The sequence below is a fragment of the Metarhizium acridum genome (genome assembly GCF_019434415.1).
Source record: "Metarhizium acridum strain ARSEF 324 chromosome Unknown scaffold_72, whole genome shotgun sequence".
NCBI classification, from domain to species: Eukaryota; Fungi; Ascomycota; class Sordariomycetes; order Hypocreales; family Clavicipitaceae; genus Metarhizium; species Metarhizium acridum.
The window spans coordinates 995,608-1,020,544 of NW_027094019.1; the positions used below are offsets into that span (position 1 = coordinate 995,608).

A 24,937-nucleotide genomic window follows, 5' to 3' on the forward strand; every position below is an offset into this window, starting at 1 on the left:
CCTAGGAAATCTTGCGCTCAACATATCAAACTGTAATCGCGGGCCTGCTGAAACTACAAAACGGAAAATGCACGCATGTATTTCTAGTATACTATGCTCATCTTTTCTCTCTCGAAATCATGTGATTAAAAACAGCATCCCTAGAGGCCAAAGACCATCATTCTAATCAGATACGGCAACAAAAGACAACTTCATTCAAACTCTCTACACCAATCGCTATACACCATTCGCTATTGTATTCTCATTGCATCCGCCGATGTGCATCCTTCAAGATTGCGTTCAATTCCCGCCTCTCCAGTCCACCAACAAGCCTAACCTCGACTCGATGGCTTCCTTTGAAGCACAAGCCCTATTTCAGCGCCTGCTGAAACCTCTCTAATCTGTCCATGATCGCTCCATAGCGTAGCCGCAATATTAATGACATGTGTATGACTTTGGGGCTAAATTCCCGACTGACATGTTGACTTGAGACAAACTGAAAACGCCATCGACACCGTACTATGCTGTCCCTGAAACGCCTACAATTTTAAATGTGAAATGAATACATGGCTTGTTTGGGCCCTCAACGTCCCGTCATTGAAAAAATCAATCAGCTAAAGCTGTCCCCCGTGGTTGGGGTATTACTGTCATCAGAAGAAGTGGGTGTAGATCTTGGAGTTCTCATGTACCTCCATTTCCTGCCAATCGCGTCAGTCTTTGTATTCCCTATGTAGGACCGTTTGGCTCCCAAACTCACCATCTTGAACGAGTTGAGTTCTTCCTTGATCTGCTGTGCAAGCAAAGGAGTGAGCCGATTGCACGTGGCAATTTCTCCGCGGCGATCGTACTCTTGACTGGGCCACGTGTCGTAAAAGATGATACGAGGCGAAAATGTGGCATTTCGCTTGGCAGGTGGCGTTCCCGACTGGCTGTCTTGGCGAAGGCGCAAAGCAGACACGAAGTAATCTTCGCTACCAATGGCGATCGAACCGGCCCTCTTATGGCCCAGAGTCTCGTCATTGGGTGTGCTAGGCGCACTCGAAATTGGGGAGTCAGCAACGGCCGGGATGTTGGGGAGAACTAGGTCTGGGGAAGGGCACCCGTCTGTGACTCTCACTGAAGGGCTTCCAGGTCCTGTAAAAACGTAGGTAAGTGGCTGCCAATTGGAAGACCATGAAAATATGATGGACAGTTGCCTTGAGCACTCACGCTTCAAAATACCCTTTCTCACGGCGGCGAGCACTTCAGCGCGTTCCTTATCCCCACCAACAATGCTCTTACGCTGCTCTCCTACTGAGCTACCCAGTCTTTCGTCGCCAATCTCAGGCACGTGAGCAGCATCGATTGAGTTCCGCTCGAGGCGCGGGAATCCAGTTACCCCGTTAGCAGCATGAGGATCTGCTGTTACGTTCACACGTTGAGCTTCAGCCTCCACTGTGATCATTGAAACCGTTGCTTGGCTGGCCTCCGGTGCCAGCGGTTCAGCGGCAGGAACGCCAATGACTGACTTTGGTCTGAAGAGACCAACGAGCGATCGGGTGCTCTTCTTCATCCCGCGGCCCATCTTGCGAATCATAATTGACGCCGATGAAGCAGTAGAGGAGATGGAGAGGTTGTCCGTAGATCCAAAGAATCTTCCACCATAAATGCTATTCCCAATACCACCGGCCTCTTGTGCCTGGGCAATACGTGCCTGCTCAGCATCGTATGCCTCCTCCGCTGTTGGTTCTTTATGAAGCTTGGATGGTTCGGCCTTCTCCGCCTCCTCCGCAGCCTTTCGAAATTCGGCGGCACTACCAAATGAGAAAGCTCGTCGCAATCTCGAAGTTTTGCTTTTGGCTTTGCCCCCTTTTTGGTTGAGTGCAGCCAGTTGCTTGGCGGCAGGAGACTCGAAGTTGGGTGCGGCGCCAGACGCCGACGCGGTGTCCTCGGTGGCCTCATTTGCCATCGTCGCCGGCTTGGATAGAGGCGAAGGGCTGTGGGTGCGCTTAACAACATCAGACGAGGAGCCACGAGGAGCGACACTAAGCATCTTCTGCTGTTCATTTTTGGCAGTTTCATCACTTCCAGGTAAAGAGGGGTTACTGGTGGGGGTAGACACGTTATGGTTGGTTGCCTGCACATCAACCCTCGTTAGTACAGATAACATGCATTCAATCGAGCTGATTGGGTAGGTGAGAATCAACGCGACTACTTACAGATGAGCGCCTGGAATGGCTGCTGCGGGTTGAGGCAACACTCTCCGAACTTCCATTGCGTGAATGAGAGTTGGTCTGCAAGAGGCGAGCCTGTTTTCCTTCGGCACTATCACGCGAGATCGGCCTTGTGTTCAACTCTTGAGTGTCGATTGTGTGCACACTGCGTCTACGCATTCTCATGGCGTCATCTTGACCAGCCTTCTTGTATTGCTGTAGGTCATCCATTGAAGATACAGATGCCAAACCTTGATTGGCAGACATGTTTGACGCAGAATATCTCCTGTTCGCTTGATACGCTTGGCTTGGAGACACCATTGATGGACTGGGCGAGAGCGTGGTACTTTGAGAGCGACTATGGTGAGAAGGTTGAACAGTGGTTGTCCGTCTGTACCGATCTGGACCACTCTGCTTGGTAGAGGACGAAAAGGAGGGCTGTGTGGAAACAGACAAATACGATTGGGGCCGTGCTGTAGGTGCCGTGGCTCGGCCGAGTGTCAGAGCAGAATCATCTCGCGAGCCACTATAACCTACTCCGAAAGAGTTCGGATGACCCATGGAGTTGGCGGAGGGGCTGCTCTGTGCGGCAGGGCGGTAGTTGATTCCAGAATCATGAGATGGCGACGAGGGGGCTGCGGCGGAAGGAGTTGTTCTGTATGTGCCGTATTGCTGCCATGACAAAGTCTGACCCAAGTTTGGCGTGCTAGAGAATGCAAAAGGCTGTCTAGAAACAGAGCCACTTCTATATCCAGCAGACCCGTTAGAGCTATAGGCAGATCTTGGAGCCTGTGAGCTGCCCATATTATATGGATGGTTACCGTGCGACTGATTAGTCGTCATCATGCCACCTGTTGACGAAGGGCGAGTTTGAAGCATCGTGGCTGTAGAAGTCTGCTGCGGATACGTCTGCACCAATGCAGCCATGCTTCGGCTTTAAGGCTTGGTATAGTCAGAAAGGATATGTTCGGTGTACCACGAAGACGCTCTGTTTGTTCTCTAGTTCCGGCAAGTCTCGACAAGGAAAAGGGTAGCCTAGTTAATATGCAGCCGTCTCGAGTAAAAGATTTAACGACACTCGGGACTGACTGCAACATGCACAGTTAGCAATAGGCTGCAGTGAAATTTGCGGCGTTTGAACAGGTGGACAACTGATCGAGTACAATGGGCTGATTGTGCACAAAAGCGGGCGTTCAAAGACGCTTCGGGGGGAGAAACAAACACGTTTGTTGCAAAACATGCGAACCTTTTCGTTTCCTTCACCGAGGATTTGCTGTTTCTTCAGCTTCCTAACACGAACGAAGAAGAGTAACGTGAAGCTGGGTGGCTTTTTTTCTCTTTTCTTATATAGGAAAGGAAGAGTCGGGGTGCGGACGACGCAATCAAAGGACGCCAGCGACCAAACGAGTGTAAATAATCAAAACGAGTGTCTGTGTCGAAGAGTCTTGACTCCAACTGGCAGGTCTGCCGCAAGCTTTTTTCGATATCTTTCTGTTGATTTACTATTCGACAAGCCAAGAGTCGAGTAGGAACAGAGGGCGTGTCAAAGTGACACAGTGGAAAATTGATCTCGAACTAACTTGGGGAGAACATAGACAGATGTTGCATCGACAACGGCCGCCTCGTGAGATGGGCTAAAATATATTTTTATCTTTCCCCCGTTCTTGGTTCGATTCTTGTAGCAAAGGATCGAAAGGCTGTGCAACGATATTACAGATTCGGCTCGGGGAACGGTAGCGGAGGCACGATACTGGAAGCTCGTGGACTAGAGGGCGCGAACAACGGCGGCGAAGAACGAGACAACGCAAGAAGGAAAAAAAATGCCAGTCGATGTGTGCAACGCAACGCTTAGAGACAAGGGAGAGGAAGAGAGAGATCGAACGGAAAAGCGAAGAGACGCGACATGAAAGTTGGAATCGGGAGGGGAAACGGGGGGCTCGGAGATGATGCAGCGAAGAAAGGGGGTACACGCCAGAGAAATTGAGATTCTGGCAGGAGTTCTTCGCGTGCCGGTGGACGGGGGCAGAGAGGTGGGTGAAAAAGGAAGGGGATAAGGTGAGTGAATCGAGAAGGAGAGATGATAATGGAGATGAAGATGAAGACGAAGGAAAGAAGAACAGGAAAAAAAAAGAAGTCCACAAGACCGTGGTATGGTGGTAATAGGAGGAATGGGAGAACAAGTGCCCAAGTGGACGGACGGACTTTCACGCCTTGGCCATGGACCGGCTGGATGGGATGGGGTATCTGCGGAAAGGCCCAAGGGCAGGGCAGACCACTTGCAGTATTGTTGAGAAGCAACCAGTTGACCAGAGAGCTGCAGACGAAGCAACAGCAGAGGGTGATTAGCAGCCGTCAGCAGTCAGCAGGAAGCGATAGTGCTCAAGTGCTCAAGCCAATGCTCTGTTGCAGCAACGCCTGAGCACCTGAGCAGCGGTAGCAGAGCCCGTGGCAACGGCTGGCCTTGGCTGGGACCTGAACTAACCAGGCTAAGGTTGGCGTGGGCGGCTACGGCACCGTCTAGCCGGTCGAGGAATGGGCTGATTCATCGAGCACTCGATCAATCCGAACACGGCGCGGCTGGATGAGGGAGCCAGGTGAGGGCCCAACAGTGAAAGTTCCAGGTACTGAAGTCAATGAGGCGCGATAGCTTGAGGGGGTAGTCCTGGCGTTATGAAGACGTTGTGCCGGTACCGCGATCGCGATGGTTTCGGCACTGTGGCGGCGCCGGTTGCCAATTTACAGCACTGAGGGTGCCCACGAAGGTTCAATGTTGGGCAGTTGGTGGAGTGGCGACCTGTTGCGGCAGTTCGGGGCCTGGCAGGCGCATCAGCATCTGCTGTCTAAGCAGGGAGGGATTGATCAATTGATTAATCTGTTCAATGTTGGCTAGAGGGCAGCCACAGTGGGAAACTGCCCGGCGGGTTGAGCCAGGCCGGTTTGGCGGGCTTGCGGGTACTAGTATGTACTACTACTGCCTGCTACTGTTGCCTCACCGGACAGCCTTGCAATGGCAGTCGCCTCTTCCAGATTGACAACGCTCAAGGTTCAATTTCGAGCAAAGGCGGTTTCAAGCCTGTGGCATCGACAAGTGTGGAGCTATCTAGTTCCACCATGTTTCCAAGGTCCAGGCACGCAACCTGGAAGCGCTACTTCTTACTGGCTTAGCCTTTATGCCTCTCCAGACGAGCTTGGGGCTATAGTGACCAGTTCTTCAGAGCCAGCATTCTTGGTTTTTGTACCAGACTCTCTGAATGCTTTTATATTCCTCGCAGAGCCAAGGCAGCCGTTTATCAGCTGTGCTGATAGTCCGTACTGCCGTCTCTTTCTTCAGAGACCAGACGCGTCCGGACCATTTCGAACTTCTGCTTGTCTTTGGTCTCCTACATTGAATGTCTGCCTCATCGTCCGCACACCACGACCACGGGGCCACTGTCGTACCCAGGCCTGGGTGGATAGGTGGCTTGCCGTCAATGGAATCTTACAGACAACACGGGCTGACGACGACTGCACGTCAATCAAAGAACCCAGCTTGCCAAGATCTCATTGTGATTTGCTGTGCTTCCCTGCGTGCCAGACACGAGCTTGTGAGACATGGTCATGCCCGGTCTGGCACTCGGTGCCCTTGCCCATCTCCAGCTCCATCCCCGTCCCCGTCCCCATTTATTAATGTCAAACAAGTGTACCCGGTCGGCAGCGGCGAAGTGAGTCGGCCCCCTCGTCGGATTCTCGAGTCGAACAATAAGAACTGACCTCTGCGCAATCACACGACATACACACATCCATTATTACCATGGAGTCTCTTGGGAGCGCCTAAACGCAATGACGGTTTGTTTTCATATTTGCGCAGGGTGAAGGTTACCAAATTTGCTGAAGCAGAATGGTTGGGCCAATACTTGGTAGAAAAAACTCTATCCAATGTCGAATGCTCGTATGCATCCGGCCACAATGCCTGGCTTACGACGAGGGCCACTCCTTCCTTGTCCGTTCTTGCCATGCTGATCACCACTTCAGTTGGATTTGGACTGCTTGCTCCCAAAGGTCAGCAACTGATTCTCACAAAAACCTCCTCCCTCTCGTCTAGCCCTGGTTGCATGTATGCCGGCAGCCTCGGCCAGACGGTCGTGTTCGATGGCGTTGTCTAAAGGGGGTTTGACTTCCAGTGCATGATTGGACATCCTTCAGATTGTGGCATTGATTTGCCTTGCGCTAAACAAGGGACGTGGCCCTGGGCAACATGCAAAGTGAGGATGGGGTGTGGACACCTCGGTGGGGGAGCAATATAGCCAGGGAGCGAGCTAACCACTTGAACAGGAATACTAGTACGTATGTACAATAGAGCTCGAATCTCCTCCGTACAAGACAACATACAATGAAAGACAATACGAGACGAAAACGCACTCAGCGGCCACGGTGAGCCAGTGCCCGGTCTCGAGTGCGTACAGAACCGCGTTCCAACCTTTGTCGTGGAACCATCAACTGGCGTTGCCGTGTGACATACAAAGCGTCGACAATGTCTGCAGGGCTCTGGCCCGTTCATTCATTCTTTCGAACGTGACGGGGCTTCGTTTGTGTCTTACGCATGCTGAGGCTGTTCTTCAGAATCATGGACCAACTGTTGAACACGATCCGCTTCCAAGAAGACTGTTGTTTCTCTGCTCCGGAACTTGGTCAGTGCCCGCCAGCGTCTCTCACGAAACCATATGCTAGGCAAATCACAGCGGATGGCACCAGATGGCCCGGTGCCGACTAAGACAGAAGTCCCGGTCCTGTTGTCCTGCTGTGCCTGCAGTTCTATTCCCTGTGCCCCGAGTCCGGTGTCACGGCAGCCTCGACTGCATGACCCATACTTCAGGCTTTACTAGTCATCGGAGGAACGAGTTCAGGAGTGTGTGCCCATCTTTTTGTTTTTTGGTAGTACTATTTATGTATGAACCACGCAGTGTGGAGCAGATTGCTGATCGGCTATTATTTGCACTCCTTATACCTGTCCGGAAAGATGGATCGCAAAAGGGTGAGACCGGGATTCCGGCCTTGAATCCAGACCAACTAACACGCCAATACGAAGACTTGCGCCGTCTTTAACGTTAGTACAGTCTGAGCAAGATGCCTACTAACTACTAGGTAGGTAGGTATGACTTCGTGCATAAAGTGTACACAAGTTGGCAAGTCATATCAATTAGGTCCGTTGCAGGAACCCAACACCAATGCAAGCCACGAAAACAAGACATGCAGGTTGGTAGATTATGGAGCACCGAACACACAGACGGCGAACGAGTTGTAGGGGCTCGCTGTCCAGTAGGAGCCGGTTCAACAGCCCTCATTTCCATCCCCTTTTCGGATGATTGTTCACATCGCACTTCATCCTCACGTCAACAGAAGATAACATTTCCGTGTCTCCCGTAAACCACATAGCAGCTTCTAGTTTACATTTAAACAGTCTGAACAACAAATTCCCGACTCGCTTCTGATAAGGTTAGCACGTCACGCTCCCAGGGGTGGAATAATGCCGGGTGGAACAATGCCCCTCTCGTGTCCAAATTTGGTCATATCTGGTCATTTCTCTTCTTTCGTACCCCTTGCTATCTCCAGGACGATTAATAAGTATGGATGGGATGCCCATCACCGCAGTAAAACATCTGAACTCCTCCGTTAGATTCGTTCAGAGAATTGCTCATCAGTTTCCTTGGCAAAGATGGTTATTTTAACCTACAGCGTCCGTCTCAATTGAATTTCTCAATCCTATCCAGCGAGAAAGCATTCATCGGGCAAGGCTGAAAGAATAGACATCGAGGGTTCGCATTGTGCAAACCCTTTATTTGGGTCGGACCGATCGACATTCACCAAAGTGGTATATAATACCAATTGCTTCTCCATCTTGTCTGCCCCGGCTTGATGAAGCAACATGATGGATTGCGCATGGGTCAGAACCCAACTATCAAGTGCCACTCCTCACTGATCCTCTTTCAACTTCCCGATAAATATGAAGAGGAGCAAGTGCTATCCCGTGCAGTAGGGCAAAGCAATCCGCTCACATAAAAGCTGCGCTGGTTCACTTTTATGCCGAGAAGCGGTGTGAGGAGTCGTTGACACTTGTGCTGTTGTGTTCCTTTTGTTGGTCACGAAAAACATCAACGATCAGTCGAAATTATATCGCCCACGACGCAAGAGGCAGGCGTACAATCCACACGGCACGGCGTGGCGTGGCGTCAGTGCACTTCTTCAAATGAGCCATTTCGATCGATCTAACGCCATCTAATCTATTTTCGTCATTACGGCTGCAGCAAATCATTCTTCTCTGTGGAGCAGGAATTTTGGCGATGTGGAAGACAGAAGGAGAGAAGAAAGAAAAGTCAGGTCTGATCTACGGAGTAAAGCAAGCAAGGCATGTTATCATAGGTTTGTCAAATGCCCTTTGTTATAGATACCACACAGAACGACAAGCTGACTACACACACACAACATATTTACATGAAACCAGCATAGCGGGCCATTGCAACTCCAGCCTCAATAATGCGCTCACCCGCTATCCATTGACGTTAATCAACATTTGGCCGAAACAAGCACTAGCTATATTAGCCGCACTCTAAAATCAAAGGCACCACATTAGCATGGCGTTGAGAGCTGAAAGCGGGACATAAACTTCTGTTTATCGAGGCAAACTTTGATCCCTTCACATTGTACGCATCGTGTCCGTGGGCTTCTCTCGGCTTTCCGTGCATCGACTTCTAGAAGCAGGAGCCTGTGATCCCCATGTGTCCTCCTTTAGCATTTATTTGTCCTGTAATAATATTATGTATTGTTACGTATAAAGATTCTTGAGCTATAGATCAGTCGTTACTTACTAATTTGTTTTGGTTAGTTGTAACTAAGTCGACGTGATACACAAAATCTCCGATGTGTTGCATTGACAGCGTGTTGCTCGGCCTTTTTTAACATTCGAGATAAACTCCTGTGCATTACCATGTTCTCACTGATGAAGTTGATGGCTATACAAGCAGTACGCTATCACGCTATCACATGTCTCTACGTAATATGCGTTTCTGCCACGTTTGATCCGTCCCGGCGGACGGTCCATAGTGTAACGATGATTGGCGGTGCAAAGTCGACTTATCGACTTAGTTTCCGCCTCCTGCCTCGAGCATCAAGTGGATTGTGTTCGCCGAATGCCAGTATAACTGAGTAACGGGCGACATGTTGCATGCTTCTACCGCGTACCACAAAATGCAAGAAGAAAAACCAGGCTCTAAATGTCCGTGCAACATACTTGGCTGTCAATCTCAAACAATGGCCTGGCCAATACGCAACTAAGATATCAACTTCTCGCCGGCATCCGAGGGTGCGCCAGCCACAGGGTATGGCCGACAGAACCCAATCTTGCGAGCTGAACGGCAGCATGGACCGTTGCATGGACCGTCAATTAAATCTTGGGGGATGCTTGCCACTTAATACCATAATTATTCACAACATGTACTTGGTAACTCGACAACCGTGCCCACCCGGGCCACCCCCCCCCCCAAGGGGTCAAGAAAGGGTATCCCAGAGTAGGGGCGTAATTCGTAATGCGGCTGGCTTTGCCAACTCCACCGGGGTTTTGAGCGTGTGGCATGCGAGGTCCGCGGCTAGTGGTCTGGCAATGAATCTTGACACAAGAATGATGTGACAGACGTGTTGGTGAAGCTTTTGAGACGATTATGCTCCGACGCCGTGAAGAGGGAAATGAACGGCTTGGTACTGGCCACTGCAGTGTGTGACAGGCAGCATATATTTGAGCATCACTTCTGTATATATGGTGTATAATATCGTAGCGCGTAATGTTTGGTGAACTTGTTTTGGCCCTTTCGGGGTAGTTTGAAGATTGGGTTGCTGAGAATGATGGCATCAAGTTGATGGGCGTATCTAGGAAGGATCTGTGGCAATGGTGATGCTTCTAGAAGAACTTACTGGCGTTGCACAGGTGCCCGAGGGATATGAGATATGGTTGCTTGAATTGTGGCGGAAAGCATTGTTATTCGTTTCTTCTGGCCAATGAGGGTGTATTCACGCCGATACAATGCTCGCATTAGATATGGTAGGAAGACACATGCTTGTATATTGCTATGCAATTGCTATTGAGGAGCGTCAAGTAACCTCATTGTTGCCTCTGCCATGATACGACCCAGCCCTCATTAGAACTGCCGGAGTCATACAGCACAGTGTGAGCCGTTGGTGCTTGATATATCGGCCTACTACTGCTTGCTATATATATACCAAGTAAGTTTTCACTCGACCCGAATACAGCAGTTCAACTCGGACGAGATGGCAGATTTGAGCTCGGGGAATATGCTCAAGCTAGCGTTCCTAGCTACCTGGGTAGGTACGCACAAGGTATGCGTAGCAATGGGCGGAGGGCACTCGCCAAACATGTCCCATTTCCGTATATGCTCTCGCCTTTTTCATCTTTCGTCATTGTCGGCCTGTATTTCATTCGAGCAGCTCCCGAAACCGTCAACAGTCTGCCCGGTCAGAGCCGCGGGGAAAGACAGTCAGTACGTCATAATCGAAGATTGCCGTAGTGTAGCCCAGCAGGGGTTGAGACGTGGCATTCAGACCGAGACTTTCAGTCAAGCTTTCAAAGCTTATCTGGTCGTTGGAGCGGATTTTTTTTGGTCGTACGGAGTACTTGGGCGAGCAAAAATGGCCGTTGCATGATGATCCGCGACACGTGACCCGTATCACTTCCCAAGAGCTGAAGAGGCGGATAATTAGTTACACGCCGATTCTGACGACCTTTGCATGATGTTGTGACAATTTGTGACACAGAGCACCATGCGCGTCAGAAGCAAATTTGGCTTTGCAGCTCGTGTGCTGCAAGACGACGGACTATGCCCTACCCTGCTTCTGTCGCGTTACCTTGCGTACAGGTCAAGTTACACGACATCTGGGGTGACGGAGCACAGTGAGTGGGCTGCAGCTGTGCAACACCGGCCGACTGTTTTATCTAGGCATCAATAACTCAATAACTGCAACGTCGGTCTCGGCATATTGGCGGACTCATTCATTGGGCCCCCTTTCCCCAATGTTTGTCACACAGCGTCTGGTTTCACGTCGAGGACAACAGTCAGGAGGCCACACCAGCTACAACACCTGACCTGAGATACTGGGACATTAACCATAAATCCATCCAAATCTTGCAAACGCTTGTACAAGGCTCGGCGGGCCCGCGGCAGAGCGACATGGTTGGGGTCCCTCGCAGCACGGGGTGCCAGCCATGTCGAAAGAGAAGGGTCAAGTGTGATGAGGTACGGCCGGGGTGTGGTAACTGCCGCAAGTATGGCGTCGACTGTCCTGGATATGAACGAGGCATCAAATTTGTATCAGGGAAGCATGCGATTCGACAGTGGATGAAAACCGGGAATAGGAGGGATCACCGTTCTCGACAGCATCGTGGAGAGCGTCGGCGAGTCGGTCCTCGAGTGCGTCTTCTCCACTATCAGAGTCAACAATATCAACGCTACTAAGGTCGCCCCGTCCCAATAGGGCAGAGTTTGTCAGCACCATCGTGGCCTCTGTGAAAGCAGACATCTCCAAGGCTGACATATCGCGTTTTTTGTCGTGGTATGAGATGGACAAATTGGGTGTAACGCGGTGCTGGATGGAGCCATGTGCTCCCTGGGCTTGCACCTGGTGGGCAAGGAAAATGAGGACGAGAGCGTGGTTGCACATAGTAGGACCATCTATGGGCATTCGCTAGGGCAGCTGCAGGCTAGTTTGCGGCACAGGACGGAGTGGAAGACGTCCGAGACACTGTGTGCGGCGATGCTGCTTTGCATTTTCGAGGTGAGTTGCCTAGAGGAGATTTGCCTTGAATAACGTGAGGTGCTAACCGCCATAATAGCTTTTTGCCGGAATAAATTCATCTGATTCTTGGCTATTGCACACGAGAGGAATAGGGACGTTGATAGAACAAAGTGGACCAGACGCTCACGCAGAAGGATGGGATGCCTCGATGATACTGGCGTTTCGGGGCGTCTTGGTCAGTTCTTCCCCCCTTCTTCGAGTATACAGTCTTTAATGCACATAGCTAACCGAGCCAGATCATGTGTGACATGTGCTTCCCCTCGGGCGAAGACTGCTTTCTCTCCCGCCCAGAATTGAAGCCGATAATTCGTGTTGGAGGCCGCCACCTTATTCACCCTGCAGCTTACCTGGTCAACACTATTCTATAACTGACGAGTTCTTTGAGCGCCTTGCGGAAATACCCAGCGTCTTAGCAACAACCTTTGTTCTCCGCGAGTCCAAGACCATGGGCACGTTTCAACAACCTGATGGTGGTGAAAGTCGCCGCCCTAGGCCTCCGCTCCATTGAGTACCGAAGATTGTTCAACGCTTGGTACGACAAGTTTTACGACGATTGCGCCCCTGCCATACGATATCCCGTCGCAGGATCCAGATTCTCCATTCGACTTTGTCCTGCAGTACAACATGTCGTGGATGGGGTCCATGTACAATGTATTGGGCATGTCCGTTGATTCTGCAGGAGGCGTTGGTGCAGTGCGAGTGGCCAGAAGAATTTGAGCAGTCGAGGGGCGAGCTGATACGGAATATTCTACGGTCCATCGAGACTGTGGGAGCGGGCACAATGGGCCCGTACAGCGTTGGTTTTGGCATACGAATAGCGTATGAGCTTGCGAGTGCAGAGGTGCAGTTGTGGCTGAGGAGGGTGCTGGATCGGTTTACGAAGACGTATGCTGCGACGGACAAGTCGACGTATCCTGCGCCGAGGACCGATGATGGTGGATATTCATAGTCACGGCCGAGATTTTCAAAAAAAAAAAAAAAAAAAAAAAAAAAAAAAAGAGAGAGAGAGAGAGAGACCGAGTTGATGCGGGTGCGGCATGAGGATGATTATCAATATATATAAAAGCGCAACATGTTACGGCAAGGCAGTGGCTACACGACCTGTATAGGATCATATATTAAATTGTAACTATTTGGTAAACTAGTCCCCCGCGGGTATCAATCATCATCGTCATCATCATCATCATCATTTGCCCCCAACACGTTTGGTATTATTCAGTGGTCATCATCAAGTCATAAAAGTCGTTCCGTACCGGCCAGCAACGATCATGTATCTAGTATACAACAAAATGCCATGGCTAATGCTGCAAATATGAACGGAACTCTTTCAAAACTTTTTCTTGATGGACTTTGCTAGATCTTTCAGCGAAGGGCCACCGAAGATGAATTGATCCGTGTGGCGACCGCAGGTGGTGTGAACATTGACGGTGGGCGAGGACTTGATGAAGCTGGTTGATGTCTTTTGGAAGGACGACTGGCCAGAAAAGGTCGAAGCCGAGCTTGAGTAGGACGCAGATCGCTGTCACTTGTTAGATTGGCTCTCCGTGCTTCTCTCTGGAAAAGACGGTGGTGATGCGATTTTGGACCACGTACCTTGGAAGAGGACGGGATGGAAACAACCTCCGAGTCGACAGTCTTGGTCTTGTCAAGATTGAGCTTGGCTGGCGGGAGGGACGCCAGGTTCAGCGGCGGAGGGGGGGGAGCACGAGAGGAGCCGGAGTTGTTCATGGTGACGATGGTGAAGATGATGATGGGCAGTTCGTTGATGAATCTATTGCAAGGAGCCAAAAGGCACAGGGCAGAGAGAAGAAATAAGTGCCAAGAGCGAAAGGCGCGATTTTTGTTTCAACACCCGATGACTTGGCTGGTCTCGGCCCAACCAACTATCAAAATGCGGGTTGGTCGTCGGTTGCAGGTATGTGGTGGTTCAATACTGCCGTGCACCCTCTAGATAAACGGGCGCATATATATTCACAATCAACAGAATCTAGACTCTGGCATACATCATATATGTGCGGATTTCAGAAAAAAAGTGCAAGTTGAGAGAGTAAAAACGTCCAAGGAGATGGGGGCCGAAGGTTTTTTTTTAAGCACGCCGGTTTTTGCATGCCCTCACAGGCGACAAGAATAGAACTCGGCCACCCTCCATCACGGCCGGACTTGGGTAACTGCGACGACGTGGACGGCAAGCGGTGTCGGTTCCTCCCCCGCCAGGATGCACCGTTTGCTCATCATGTCCAAATGGCCGCAAATTGGCTTGGCCTGCATCTGGGGCTGAGGTCAGCAGTCCCTCATGCGGGGCTTGCTGGCCAATTGTACGTGCACGTCGTGTTTCGTCACTCGCCGCGTCCAACATGACGGACTGGCCGATTGGGTATGAGCGCTGGAGTGGGCGTAAGGCAGCAGAATTATTGAAAGAAGGGAAAACAATGCTCAGGCATTCCGTTTCGCTGGCCTTGACCCCGCGTTCCCCCGGGGGCTTCTTCAAGGGCTCCATCCCTTTGAGTGTGCGCAGGTGCCATTTTGGTAACGACCAAGGATGTTAACCAATTAAAGACATGTGATTAAAAGATACTTAAGTCACCTAAGAATATATATGGTAAATAAAGTGCCTCATATACTAGAAGTTACAAGCATATAAGTGGCTACCCTGCTATAAACGAAGTACTTAGCAAGTACTAGCGAAAAGTGGAGTATATACATAACTGGCACCTGCGCACACTCAAAGGGATAGTAATGTACTGGGGAAGGTTTGTGCGCCTTGTCCAGGGTATGTCAAATGACTCCCTGCGTTCCCTTTGCAGGACCATTGGCTGTGGAAATGACGTTTTGGGAAGATTTCTGGAACGTCTTGATCCCTGCTTGGAATGCATTAGCCTTGGGGGTTTTGGGGCAAGGCGAGCGTTTTGTGGACCGGGCATGTCGGGCCGGGATGGGGAGCGAAGCGCGAGATGAGGCTCTTTGCCAGTTTTGGGCAGGAGCACAGAACTCGTGAGGCTGTTGTTCCCGTGTTTGGGTCAGGAGGATGGCTGCATGTGTGTGATTGTCGTTGCGAGGTGCACTTGGGCTTCCGCATCTTGAGAACGAGGGCACAACGATTGGTACTGCATCTCACTAACTGAAGAATGGCCACATTAAACACAGAAACGGAGAATATGACTTTGTAAAACTGTGTAAATAAAGGTCTTCTCACTGTAGTGGTGTACAATGGTGGTGTATGTTAGCATTCAATGGATTTGACACTTCTTTCATTATTGCTGCAGAGCTATGCCTCTATTCCCGTGCAATCTCCACTCCACGGCTTGGGCAGTGGCTGAGCAGCTCCGCGCCGCATCCTCGCCAAGTGGCTCAGTCGCCCTGCCAGCTGGCCTGCTGCGCCCCAGGACCCCAGCCCGTTGAGCCGCCTTGTCTCCCAAGCCCAACTCCCATCCTCCACGCGAGCCAAACTCCCCGTCCGCAACCCAGTGGGACAAGCGCTCATCACCAGCCTTAGCCGGGAGCTTGGACGGAGCCGCGACAATGGCGTCATGGCAGTTGAGATATCATGGGGAATTAGATCTAATCTGCCATGAGGACTTGACAGAATTCGCACAAGGAATTGAATAGCCTCCTATGGGCTGCAAGACCCGGTGGAAATGCCAAATGAAGCGCGTTTTTGACCCTGACCGTCTGGAATAATAAGTAACAAGTCTTTTATCCGCGATATGACAGTATTTCAGAAACATTCATGGTTATTCAAATCATCATTTGCAAATGCTGAATGGATTCATCCTGGTAGCACTTCTCTGTGTGGAGCATTCTCCTGTCCAGAACAATAATGGCAGCCTTTTATTCGCCAGCTGCTGCCTCCCTGCACGTGAGAACCCGCCTGCCTGGCCAGCCTATCTGTCCGCGACGCGCCAATCCAGCGTCAACCAAACTCGACTGGCCCGAAGGCTTTGTCCCGTCTAGCACGCAACATCGTCGCGTTTCTTTTGTCCGGCCGGTTGCTGCGGCGGCTGTACCATCTGATTTCGTTCTCGAGACGCCATTTACCATTGCACATTGCATTTGGCCTTGCCCGTCCCCAGCGCCCTGGTTGAAGCTGCCCCGGAGCTCTTTACGCGGCTGCCTTCATGCATGCCGTGCATTTTCATCATTCAGCCCAGGTCAGTGATCAGGCTAACACTGGTCTCATCACCACACAACACATGTCGATGATGGAGAAGAATTTACCCAATTGAACACTGTCGTCGTTCCATCTTGACCAACCAACTTTGTCAACCGACTACAGCTCATTTCTCTCTTGGAATTGTCAGACAATGCTGACGCTTCCGTTGCCCACCTAGTTGACTTTCGATCCTCTTACTCCCAGTGTCCGAATTTATCTTTCATTTCTTTCATTGGTGCTTTTTTTTTCTTACTGTAGCCTTCAGATCCTGCACGGTCGAATAAAAGCACCCTACAATGGTCAGCAAACGAAAGAGGGTGCTGGAGGACTTCGACCCGAACAAGTCTGACTCCGAGGATGAGAACTTTGACCCGTCGGAGGCTAGGGCACCAAGAAATTCCAAGAAGGCCAGGCCATCCCGTGGCCCTCGCCCTGGTGGTGTTCGCAAGAGAAGTCACAGATATCGAGGCTCCGATATTGACGAGGATGACGAAATCCTGTCCGACAGTCTGGGCGAGGACTCCTTTGTCGAGGATGAGTCGGAAGACCAAGATGCACCTGTGAACGCTGCTGGCCGTCGAACGAGAAAGGCTGCTAGAACCCATCACAGTTATCGGGAGAGTAGCGCTGATGAGGAGGCAGAGGACGTGGTGAACGACTCGGAAGACGCTGCCCAGGATGCCCAAGAGCTGGATGAGCCCGCAGGCAGAAGACTTGTGAAGCTCAAGGTTCCCAAAGGTTCCTCTGCAGGGGCTACGCGAAGAGCAACAAGAGCTAGCACTGCGGATGCAGACGAGTTCGTCGAGCTGTCCAAATCTGGTAGGCACGCAGTGGTGTCTCGCAACTCAAAAAGCCGTAGTCCGGAGGCGTATTCTAAAACCCGGCGGTCTTCCCGTTCTATGAAAGGATTGCACGCGGCCCCTGAAACCATTGATGAGGCGACTCAAGAAAGCAGTAACCGTGCTGCCGACGATGCAGATGAGCCTGACGAACTGTCACACGACTACAAGCCTGTCGAGAAGAAGGAAGATGAGGACGAAGACATGGCGGACACGACTGCTGTTGTTGTGGATGACGCAGTTGAACCTGTAAAGGAAGCCGAGGCTGTGCCTAAAACTACCGCAGGCGCAGATGCAGACGACAACGACGACGACGACGACGATGTCCCTATAACGCGGAGGACTCGTGCATCACGGGCCGCCGCTAATGCATCGAAAGAGGACAAGGCGGAAGACACGCATGGGGCCAGCACAAATTCCCGCCGCTTGAGGCGAGGTCGCTCTAAGAAATCTACTCAAGAACCCAGCAGTGACTTTGAGCCCGCTGATGATTCGGAGGAGGAGGCCATGTCAGAAACAAAGGGTGAGGACATTGAGAGTCCCACACCAAGAGGGAGAAAAGACAGGCGAAGCGCACGCAACTCACGCCGCGGCGGCGATTCAGGTGATGAAGATCTCGATGTTGACTTGGATGAGCTGAACGAGGAAGCCCGTGAGCTTCGGCAATCTTCAAGACCTCGCCGCCGACCTAGAGATGAGTCACCACCCATTGTTTACCAGGAATCTCGTCGCGCCCGAACCAGAGTCAACTATTACATGCCTCCATTGACTGCAGCTAATATCGAAGAGGAGGAAGTCGAGGACCCAGCCCCTACCCCAGCCCGACGACGCCGCGGAGGCGCCAGTATAGGATGGGAGAGAAACCTCAACACCACCTTTGGTCCCTTTGGCGGGGGTGGTGGAGGGGGCTCGCTTCTCAACGGGCCATGGGGTACCGGCGCAGCTGGTGGTGTCGACTCTGACAGCAGCGATGACGAAATGGTTCACCGTTCAAGTGTTGGTGGAAATATCGGCGTGACACCAACAACAGGTGCTCCAGCCGGGGGCTTGCTTCCCGGTGGCCTCGGACTGAACCCCGAAGCAACGCCCAATGTCGGCAAAATTAAGGACAGAAAGGCTCTTGCAGATGCAGACCCCCTTGGTGTCGACCTGAGTGTTGATTTCAGCAAGGTTGGGGGTCTGCAAGGTCACATTGACCAGCTCAAGGAGATGGTTCAGCTTCCTCTGCTGTACCCTGAACTCTTTTCCAAGTTTCATGTCACTCCACCTCGCGGTGTTCTCTTTCATGGTCCTCCAGGTACTGGTAAAACTTTACTGGCCCGTGCCTTGGCCAATTCGGTCGGTTCCGGAGGTCGAAAAATCTCGTTTTACATGCGCAAAGGTGCTGATGCCCTTAGCAAGTGGGTTGGTGAAGCAGAAAAGCAGCTGCGTCTTTTGTTCGAGGAAGCCAGAAAGACTCAGCCTAGTATTATCTTTTTTGATGAGATTGATGGGCTGGCCCCTGTTCGATCCAGCAAACAGGAGCAAATCCATGCCTCCATTGTGTCTACTCTGCTGGCTTTGATGGATGGTATGGACGGCCGTGGCCAGGTCATCGTCATTGGTGCCACCAACAGACCCGACAATATTGATCCTGCCCTTCGACGACCCGGCCGATTCGATAGAGAGTTCTATTTCCCCCTGCCGGATATCGAGGCCCGTAGGTCCATTCTCAGTATTCACACCAAGGACTGGGGTCTGTCTGACCCATTTCTGGCTTCTCTTGCCGAGAAGACCAAGGGCTACGGTGGTGCTGATCTTCGAGCTCTGTGCACCGAGGCAGCGCTCAACTCCATTCAACGGACTTATCCTCAAATATACTCTTCCACAGAGAAGCTTGTTGTGGATCCAAACAAGATTAGTATTCATGCCTCGGACTTCATGCTCTCTATCAAGAAACTCATTCCTTCGTCGGAGCGTTCGGCCACATCTGGCGCGAAGCCTTTGCCCAGGGCTGTGGAACCACTTCTGCGAGCTCAATTTGGCGAAGCAAAGCGTTTGTTGGACGAATTGCTACCCAGGAAGAAGAAGATCACGGCTCTCGAAGAGGCCATGTACGAACAATACAATGACGAAGACCATGGCTTTGCACGAGAAGCTATGCAACAAGAATTTGAGCGGTCTCGAGTGTTCCGACCTCGTTTCCTCATTTATGGTCCGCATGGAATGGGCCAAGCGTACATTGCTTCTGCTATCTTGCACCACTTTGAAGGCGTTCATGTCCAGAATTTCGATTTACCAGCTCTTCTTGCAGATGGGAGGGTAAGTGCAGTTTGCATGATTTTATTGTCGTTGTAGCATTTTCTGACGGCTTGCAGTCTATGGAACAAGTCATTGTTGGCCTCTTCACTGAAGTCCGTCGCCATAAGCCCAGTGTCATCTATATTCCCAATGTCGATGCCTTCTACACGACATTGTCTGGAACTATTGCATATATAACCTTCAAGACCATGTTGAGATCGATTCCACCAACAGACCCCGTGCTCCTACTTGCTACGGCTGAGTGTGCTAAGTATGAGCTTCCTTCTCAGTTAATACAGGATCTATTTGGATTCTCGCGTAGAAACAGAATGGAAATTCCACGACCAGAAAGGGTAAGTGTAACATGGCTTTTTTTTTTCCTTTTTTCCTCCTTTTTTTGGGCTCAGATAGAAATTGGTCTAAATGTTTTTGTAGGATAACCGAGTGGAGTATTTCAAAGCGACTCTTGAGTACATCAAGAAGAAACCGGCTGAATTTCCTGATCCCGAAAACCGAAAAAAGAGAGTTCTTGAAGAACTTCCCGTTGCTCCTCCTATTGCACCAAAGCCGCCAACCAAGGAGGAAGTCAAGGCATTGAAGAGAAAAGACCACCAGTGGCTCAATGCCCTCAAGATTCACCTCCAGCCAATTATGGACCAGATCAATCGAAAGTACAAAAAGTTCAGACAACCTGTCATTCCTCAGAGTCACATTGACTACCTCTTTGCCGAGTCTGACCCCAATTACGTTCGACCAGACCTAGCAGGAGGGACCGTCCGGCCTTATGAGATTGTCAAAGACAAGTACGGCAATGATGTACTTCGAGACACCGCCACAGGCAAGTGCTACTACAATTTGGAGACGACTACAATCGAGGAGCGGCTGTCGAATGGATTCTACGCGCGGCCACAAGACTTTTTGTTTGACATAAAGGCGCTTGCCAAAGACGCCAGGAACATTGGCGACAAGGAACGCACACTGAAAGCCAATGAACTATTGAGCAACGTAGAGGTTGACATCGCTAGTATCGAAGCCACCTACGCTTTCGTTGATTGGGAAGGTTTGCATCGACGTCAACTTCAGCGGGCGGCCGAAGCAGCCGAGAAGGAGAGAAAGCGCAAGACGATGCAATCCATGCTGGAACGCGTGCAATCTGATTTAGGAGGAGGCAATGATAGCGACTCGCAAGGACCGCTCACGTTGGGCGAGACTGTTCCCGGATCTCGCACAACCGCACGGTTCCAGCTCCGAAGCCCGCTGTCCAATGGACAAGATGTTTCTGGGCAAGACCAAAGCAACTTGAGTAACGGCACAGAGGGAGCATCGAAGGAGGGCGACGTACAGATGGGCGGCGTAGATGATCGTACTCAGCATGCAACTCAAGCATCAGTCATGGGACCGCCCGCAAAGTTTGGGGACGACTCTACCAAGCACACGGGGATGACGCAGATTTCACAAAGGTCAGCCGTGACAGCTCTGCCACCTGGAGTGTCGCCTTCGGCAGTGGTTAATGATGCCTCGACCACCAAGACATCGGATCCATCCCCACATCGGTCTTCCAACTTTAGTACTCAGCTCACCAATGGCAACCACGGTGCACAGCAGAGCAGCGGCGACGGTGACCAAGATGTGGAATTGCCAGATACGCTTGTGGTACCGAGCCAGGCAACACCTAGTGACGAGGTTTGGCCTCACTCACAGGCGCATGGTCTCGCACGGGGTCAAGTGGCACCTGGGACCACCAATATGAGTGGCAGTCAAGTGTCAACTCCGTCTCAGGCTCGCCGTTCCAGTGGCCAAGCCGGTGATGCATTAACTCAGCCATCCCAGGAACCACAGTCGCAAGAACCTCAAGGACTGCGTTACTCAGGCTCGTCCGCTTCTCAACCACCAGCTGTTGAAGGCGCAATCGAAAATCTGCTCCATGTATTAACTGACGGCACGTCGGGCTGCACGATTGAGCAGTTGGAGCAAATCAACCGAGAATTGATGGATGAGATTTGGAAGTCCAGACACGAATGGAACCGCCACGCAGTTGTCGTCCATCTGGGCAGTGTGTTTAACGATGTGATATCAGACATTGAGCAAATTCAGGCTGTAGGGTCTTCGAGTCAGCGCGATAGTCATCTGGATATATAAAGGAAACAAAAAAGGGATGAAAACAAGAGAACGGGATCAGGTCAATTGGGTAGGGTGCGGGTAATGGTGGAAGTCTTGTTTTGTATTTTTGGCACGTTTTTTTTTTTTTTTTTTTTTTTTTCCCTTGTACTATGAAAGCCAAGCATGTCAGTGGCCAGCCAGAGTGGGAGTTTTGGTTGTAGCAATTCTACATTGAAGGAGATGAATGCACCGAAAATTAAAAAAAAAAAAAGAGCTAGAGTAGAGAACCAGCGAGCATACATGACTCTTCTCAATTTGCTTCAATTTTGTTCTCGCTGCGATGTAATTAATTAATTCCTAGTCGTATTTTGTACAAGATATTGCTAGTCTGATGTCCTACTACATCTTGGACTTGGCAAGGTCTATCCTCTTCCCTTCATCGTCCTGCTCGGCGACACTCAAATCGGGCAGCTTGGCGGGCAGCATTCTGCGCGGCTCCGAGCCCGGCACGACGGCGTACTTTGAAAAATCAGTGACGCCGCAGAAGTCGCGCAGGAAGTCCTCGTCGAGGAACAGCTCGCCGTTGACCTTGTCCGCGGGGGCGCGGAGCAGGGCCAGGATGGCGTCGCTGAAGATGGTTGCCTTGCGCAGGTCCCGGAGCTCGTCGGGCGAAGAGCCGCCGAAGTGTTGAGTGGCTGCAGACTCGATGGCCTGCCGTGGGATTTTCCCATGAATTCAAAGTCAGCCCCGACCCCCACTTGTGTCTCGGTCAAAGGGATGCCGTCACGTCACGGGAGGAAAGGAGGAAGCTCACCACGGCAGGCCAGATGCTGGAGATGGCCATGCCGGCCGCCAGCTTGCCCTCGCGCACAAGGTCCATGCCCAGGCCCTTTGTCAGCACGCTCATGCCCACCTTGCCCATGGCGTAGGCCGTCTTGCCCCTGAAGAAGCGGCTGTAGACGGGCGGGCTGACGACGACGACGCGCGCGGCGGGCGAGAGGTGCGGCAGCGCCGCCTGCACCACGGCGTACAGGCCCTCCGGGTTGACGCGCTGCATGAGCTGGAACCTCTTGAGCGGCGTCTTGGCCACCGAGGACCAGTACACCGCGCCCGAGTTGTACACCAGCACGTCTAGCCGGCCGTATGCCTTTTTTTTTTTTCACGGCCGGACACCGGGGTCAGCTACCCGAGGCCCGGAAAAGGGGGGGAGACGGGGAGACATACGGCAATGGCGGCCGAGACGAGCTTGTTGACGCTCTCTTCGAACCGGACGTCCACTTGTAGGGCGAGCGCGTCGCCGCCGGCCGCTGTGATTTCCCGGGCGACGGTGGTGATGGTGCTGTCGGGGGAGTTGGGGTCCGGCGGGAAGGGAGCGTTTTCGGAGGCATCGCTTGTTGATTTTGCCGCCACGACGACTGGATGACGGCGGGTTGTCAGTACGCTGGCCCTGTTTTTTTTTTTTATTCTTTTTACATGTAGAGCCTTGGCTTGGCGGTTCTTGTTTGCTGGGATTTACCTGCGTAGCCGTTCCTTGCCAGATCAACTGCCACCTGGCGGCCGATGCCGCGTGACGCGCCGACTACTAAAGCGACGGGCTTGCCCATTTTTTTGAACGTGAACGGGACGAATAATTGGGTAGTTGTGTTTTGGGACAGGAACTGGTTTTATATTTAATTCTTATTAGAAAAAGTTGAAGTTGACCGGAAGGGGAGACTTTTGTACATTTATATCTAGGTGTTGGAGGAGAAAACGTAGCTCCGGCTTAGATGGGTTGCTGCTGGGGCTTCCCCGGACATGTGGGGCCCGGTGGGGGTCCAAAAGCGCCGCTGCCTCGGCTGGTGGGCTCGGCTTGATGACGAGGGGACGGCCGATGAGATGGGATCGGACGTCGGCGGGGCAGGGAAAACCCCGTAACGTGAGGATGTGAGCGAGGGTACGGTACACCCACTGCATGGCCATTGATTGTCGTTTTACGGAGTAGTGCGATAGGGCTGGTTTCTTTTTTTCCTTTTTCATGACAATGTGGCTGGGCGGGATAAATGTCCATGTGTGGGCCATGTGCTTTCACCTCCCGTTGCACTTGGTAAGTGATGAGATTATTAATCAAGTTTCAAAAATTTTTGGGTCTTTTTGGCCTAATTTAATGAAATTCTTTTATTTTTTAACCTATCTAAATGATTGTGCAAGCACTACGTCAGGTGAGGCTCAATAGAAGCAACACAATGTGGCGGCCGTACCCAAGCCTGGGGACTGACGTCATTTGGTCACCAACCAAAACCATTAGATAGTACATCTTCTCTGATTAGGACGAAGTAATCCTCCAAGGCAATTCGGCAACTCTATCTCTGTAGGTCTGCTCTGCCCTTACCCAGACACCTTCAGTGTCCCGGCGGTTCAGAGTCAGCAAGCTCGGCAGAAGCAACGAGGAGTACTCATCACTAGCTTCGCGAGCAATCAATGTGAGAAGATGGTCAATAGCAATAATGCGTACCTCGGGCCGGTCTAGCTTGCCCTCAGCAGGGGTGGTTAGGTTTTCAAACGAGGTATGACGAGAATACACGCGTATGGGATTGTTCTCGCTGTGTAGGTCGCATGACACGTCCGAGATGACGCGAAGACGTCTCTCGGATCCTGATAGCGGTTTCATGGTGACAAATGGTGGAGCAGGAGCAGCGCCGAAGTAGACGGCGTTGACAAAGATATCCGACGACGCAATCTCAGGGAACGGCCCTCCACGGCTCGTTCCGGCATATCCCACTTTAAGATGGAAACTTCAGCGACGCCTACAGCCTTCAGACAATTAAGCGCTCCTGTGCCGAATCGGCCTAGGCGCCAATCATAATGACGCGAGGATACTCTCTATTGCTTGCTGGGAGGGCTTCCTGGACCTTCGATCGAACAAGATCTACCAGCTTGGCGGCAGAATCCAATACTAGCGCAGAGCCTACAGGCGTTCCTGGATGAAGGATCTAGTGTGACCAAGACAAGAGGGCTAAAGCTGTACCAGCGAATCCAGCTGGCCGCCTAAAAGCTGCAACCCTCTTGCCGCCCTCCTCAAGGAACCCTAGATTATAGAGCAAACCGCCTGCCTTTGAGAAACGCGACAGCTCTATAGCCCATCCATGTTGTTTCTTGAAGACGTGTGTAAAATGGATGGCCGTCTGCTTCCAGCTCCTTCAAGCCCAGGATAATGTGATCTGTCGGGGCATTGACCCATGAGCCAGTTGGGACGACCTCAGCGCTGGCAGCCTTGAACTCGTCCGTCTTGTAGATACGCTTTGGGTATTCTTCCACTCGCATAACATGGCCGGTATCAAGAAGGGCCTTGGCTTACTTGGGTGATACTACAACCAATTAGTAAATTTTTTCTTCCAAAAGGAGAAAGAAAAGGAGAAGAGAAAGAAATTTCAGGCGGAGACAAGACTTACATGGAGAACGCCGCTCCAACGTCTTGGTCTCAGCCCTCGGATGAATAACCGTGGGTGACACCCTGATGTCATATAGGCCTTGTTCGTAATAGTCCCCGAGTCGGCAGTTTATATCCCCTCAGAGCAGATAAG

At 51.5% G+C, this 24,937-nt stretch overlaps 7 protein-coding genes across 7 annotated transcripts; 2 read left to right on the plus strand and 5 right to left on the minus strand.

The window, feature by feature from the left end:
- Positions 1 to 70: 70 nt before the first annotated feature.
- On the minus strand, positions 71 to 4,327 carry BNI4_1 (bud neck involved protein). The gene is made up of 4 exons (XM_066119196.1): positions 3,418 to 4,327; positions 2,178 to 3,259; positions 737 to 2,095; positions 71 to 677 (listed from the first exon to the last, which is right to left on the minus strand). The coding sequence occupies exons 2-4, from the start codon at positions 3,096 to 3,098 to the stop codon at positions 630 to 632; spliced, it is 2,328 nt and encodes a 775-aa protein (XP_065975833.1). The 5' UTR covers positions 3,099 to 3,259; positions 3,418 to 4,327; the 3' UTR covers positions 71 to 629.
- An 8,330-nt stretch (positions 4,328 to 12,657) lies between these two features.
- Positions 12,658 to 12,957, plus strand: J3458_007091 (uncharacterized protein; the record flags this gene model as incomplete). Its single annotated transcript, XM_066119197.1, has 1 exon — positions 12,658 to 12,957. One exon carries the CDS (start codon positions 12,658 to 12,660, stop codon positions 12,955 to 12,957), a length of 300 nt encoding a protein of 99 aa, XP_065975834.1.
- A 378-nt stretch (positions 12,958 to 13,335) lies between these two features.
- On the minus strand, positions 13,336 to 13,736 carry J3458_007092 (uncharacterized protein; the record flags this gene model as incomplete). The annotated part of the gene is made up of 2 exons (XM_007808508.1): positions 13,336 to 13,527; positions 13,602 to 13,736. The coding sequence occupies 2 exons, from the start codon at positions 13,734 to 13,736 to the stop codon at positions 13,336 to 13,338; spliced, it is 327 nt and encodes a 108-aa protein (XP_007806699.1).
- Positions 13,737 to 15,939: 2,203 nt separating this feature from the next.
- Positions 15,940 to 22,089, plus strand: YTA7_1 (TAT-binding protein-like protein 7, AAA ATPase). Its single transcript, XM_007817976.2, has 5 exons — positions 15,940 to 16,156; positions 16,337 to 16,363; positions 16,424 to 19,298; positions 19,355 to 19,630; positions 19,713 to 22,089. The coding sequence occupies exons 3-5, from the start codon at positions 16,455 to 16,457 to the stop codon at positions 21,414 to 21,416; spliced, it is 4,824 nt and encodes a 1,607-aa protein (XP_007816167.1). The 5' UTR covers positions 15,940 to 16,156; positions 16,337 to 16,363; positions 16,424 to 16,454; the 3' UTR covers positions 21,417 to 22,089.
- J3458_007094 (uncharacterized protein) lies at positions 21,655 to 22,981 on the minus strand (the record flags this gene model as incomplete). The annotated part of the gene is made up of 4 exons (XM_007817977.2): positions 21,655 to 22,088; positions 22,192 to 22,524; positions 22,602 to 22,792; positions 22,894 to 22,981. 4 exons carry the CDS (start codon positions 22,979 to 22,981, stop codon positions 21,777 to 21,779), a joined length of 924 nt encoding a protein of 307 aa, XP_007816168.1. The 3' UTR covers positions 21,655 to 21,776.
- Positions 22,982 to 23,679: 698 nt separating this feature from the next.
- On the minus strand, positions 23,680 to 24,024 carry LYS1_1 (Saccharopine dehydrogenase; the record flags this gene model as incomplete). Its single annotated transcript, XM_066119198.1, has 1 exon — positions 23,680 to 24,024. The coding sequence occupies one exon, from the start codon at positions 24,022 to 24,024 to the stop codon at positions 23,680 to 23,682; it is 345 nt and encodes a 114-aa protein (XP_065975835.1).
- Positions 24,025 to 24,446: 422 nt separating this feature from the next.
- LYS1_2 (Saccharopine dehydrogenase) lies at positions 24,447 to 24,677 on the minus strand (the record flags this gene model as incomplete). Its single annotated transcript, XM_066119199.1, has 1 exon — positions 24,447 to 24,677. The coding sequence occupies one exon, from the start codon at positions 24,675 to 24,677 to the stop codon at positions 24,447 to 24,449; it is 231 nt and encodes a 76-aa protein (XP_065975836.1).
- Positions 24,678 to 24,937: the final 260 nt, after the last annotated feature.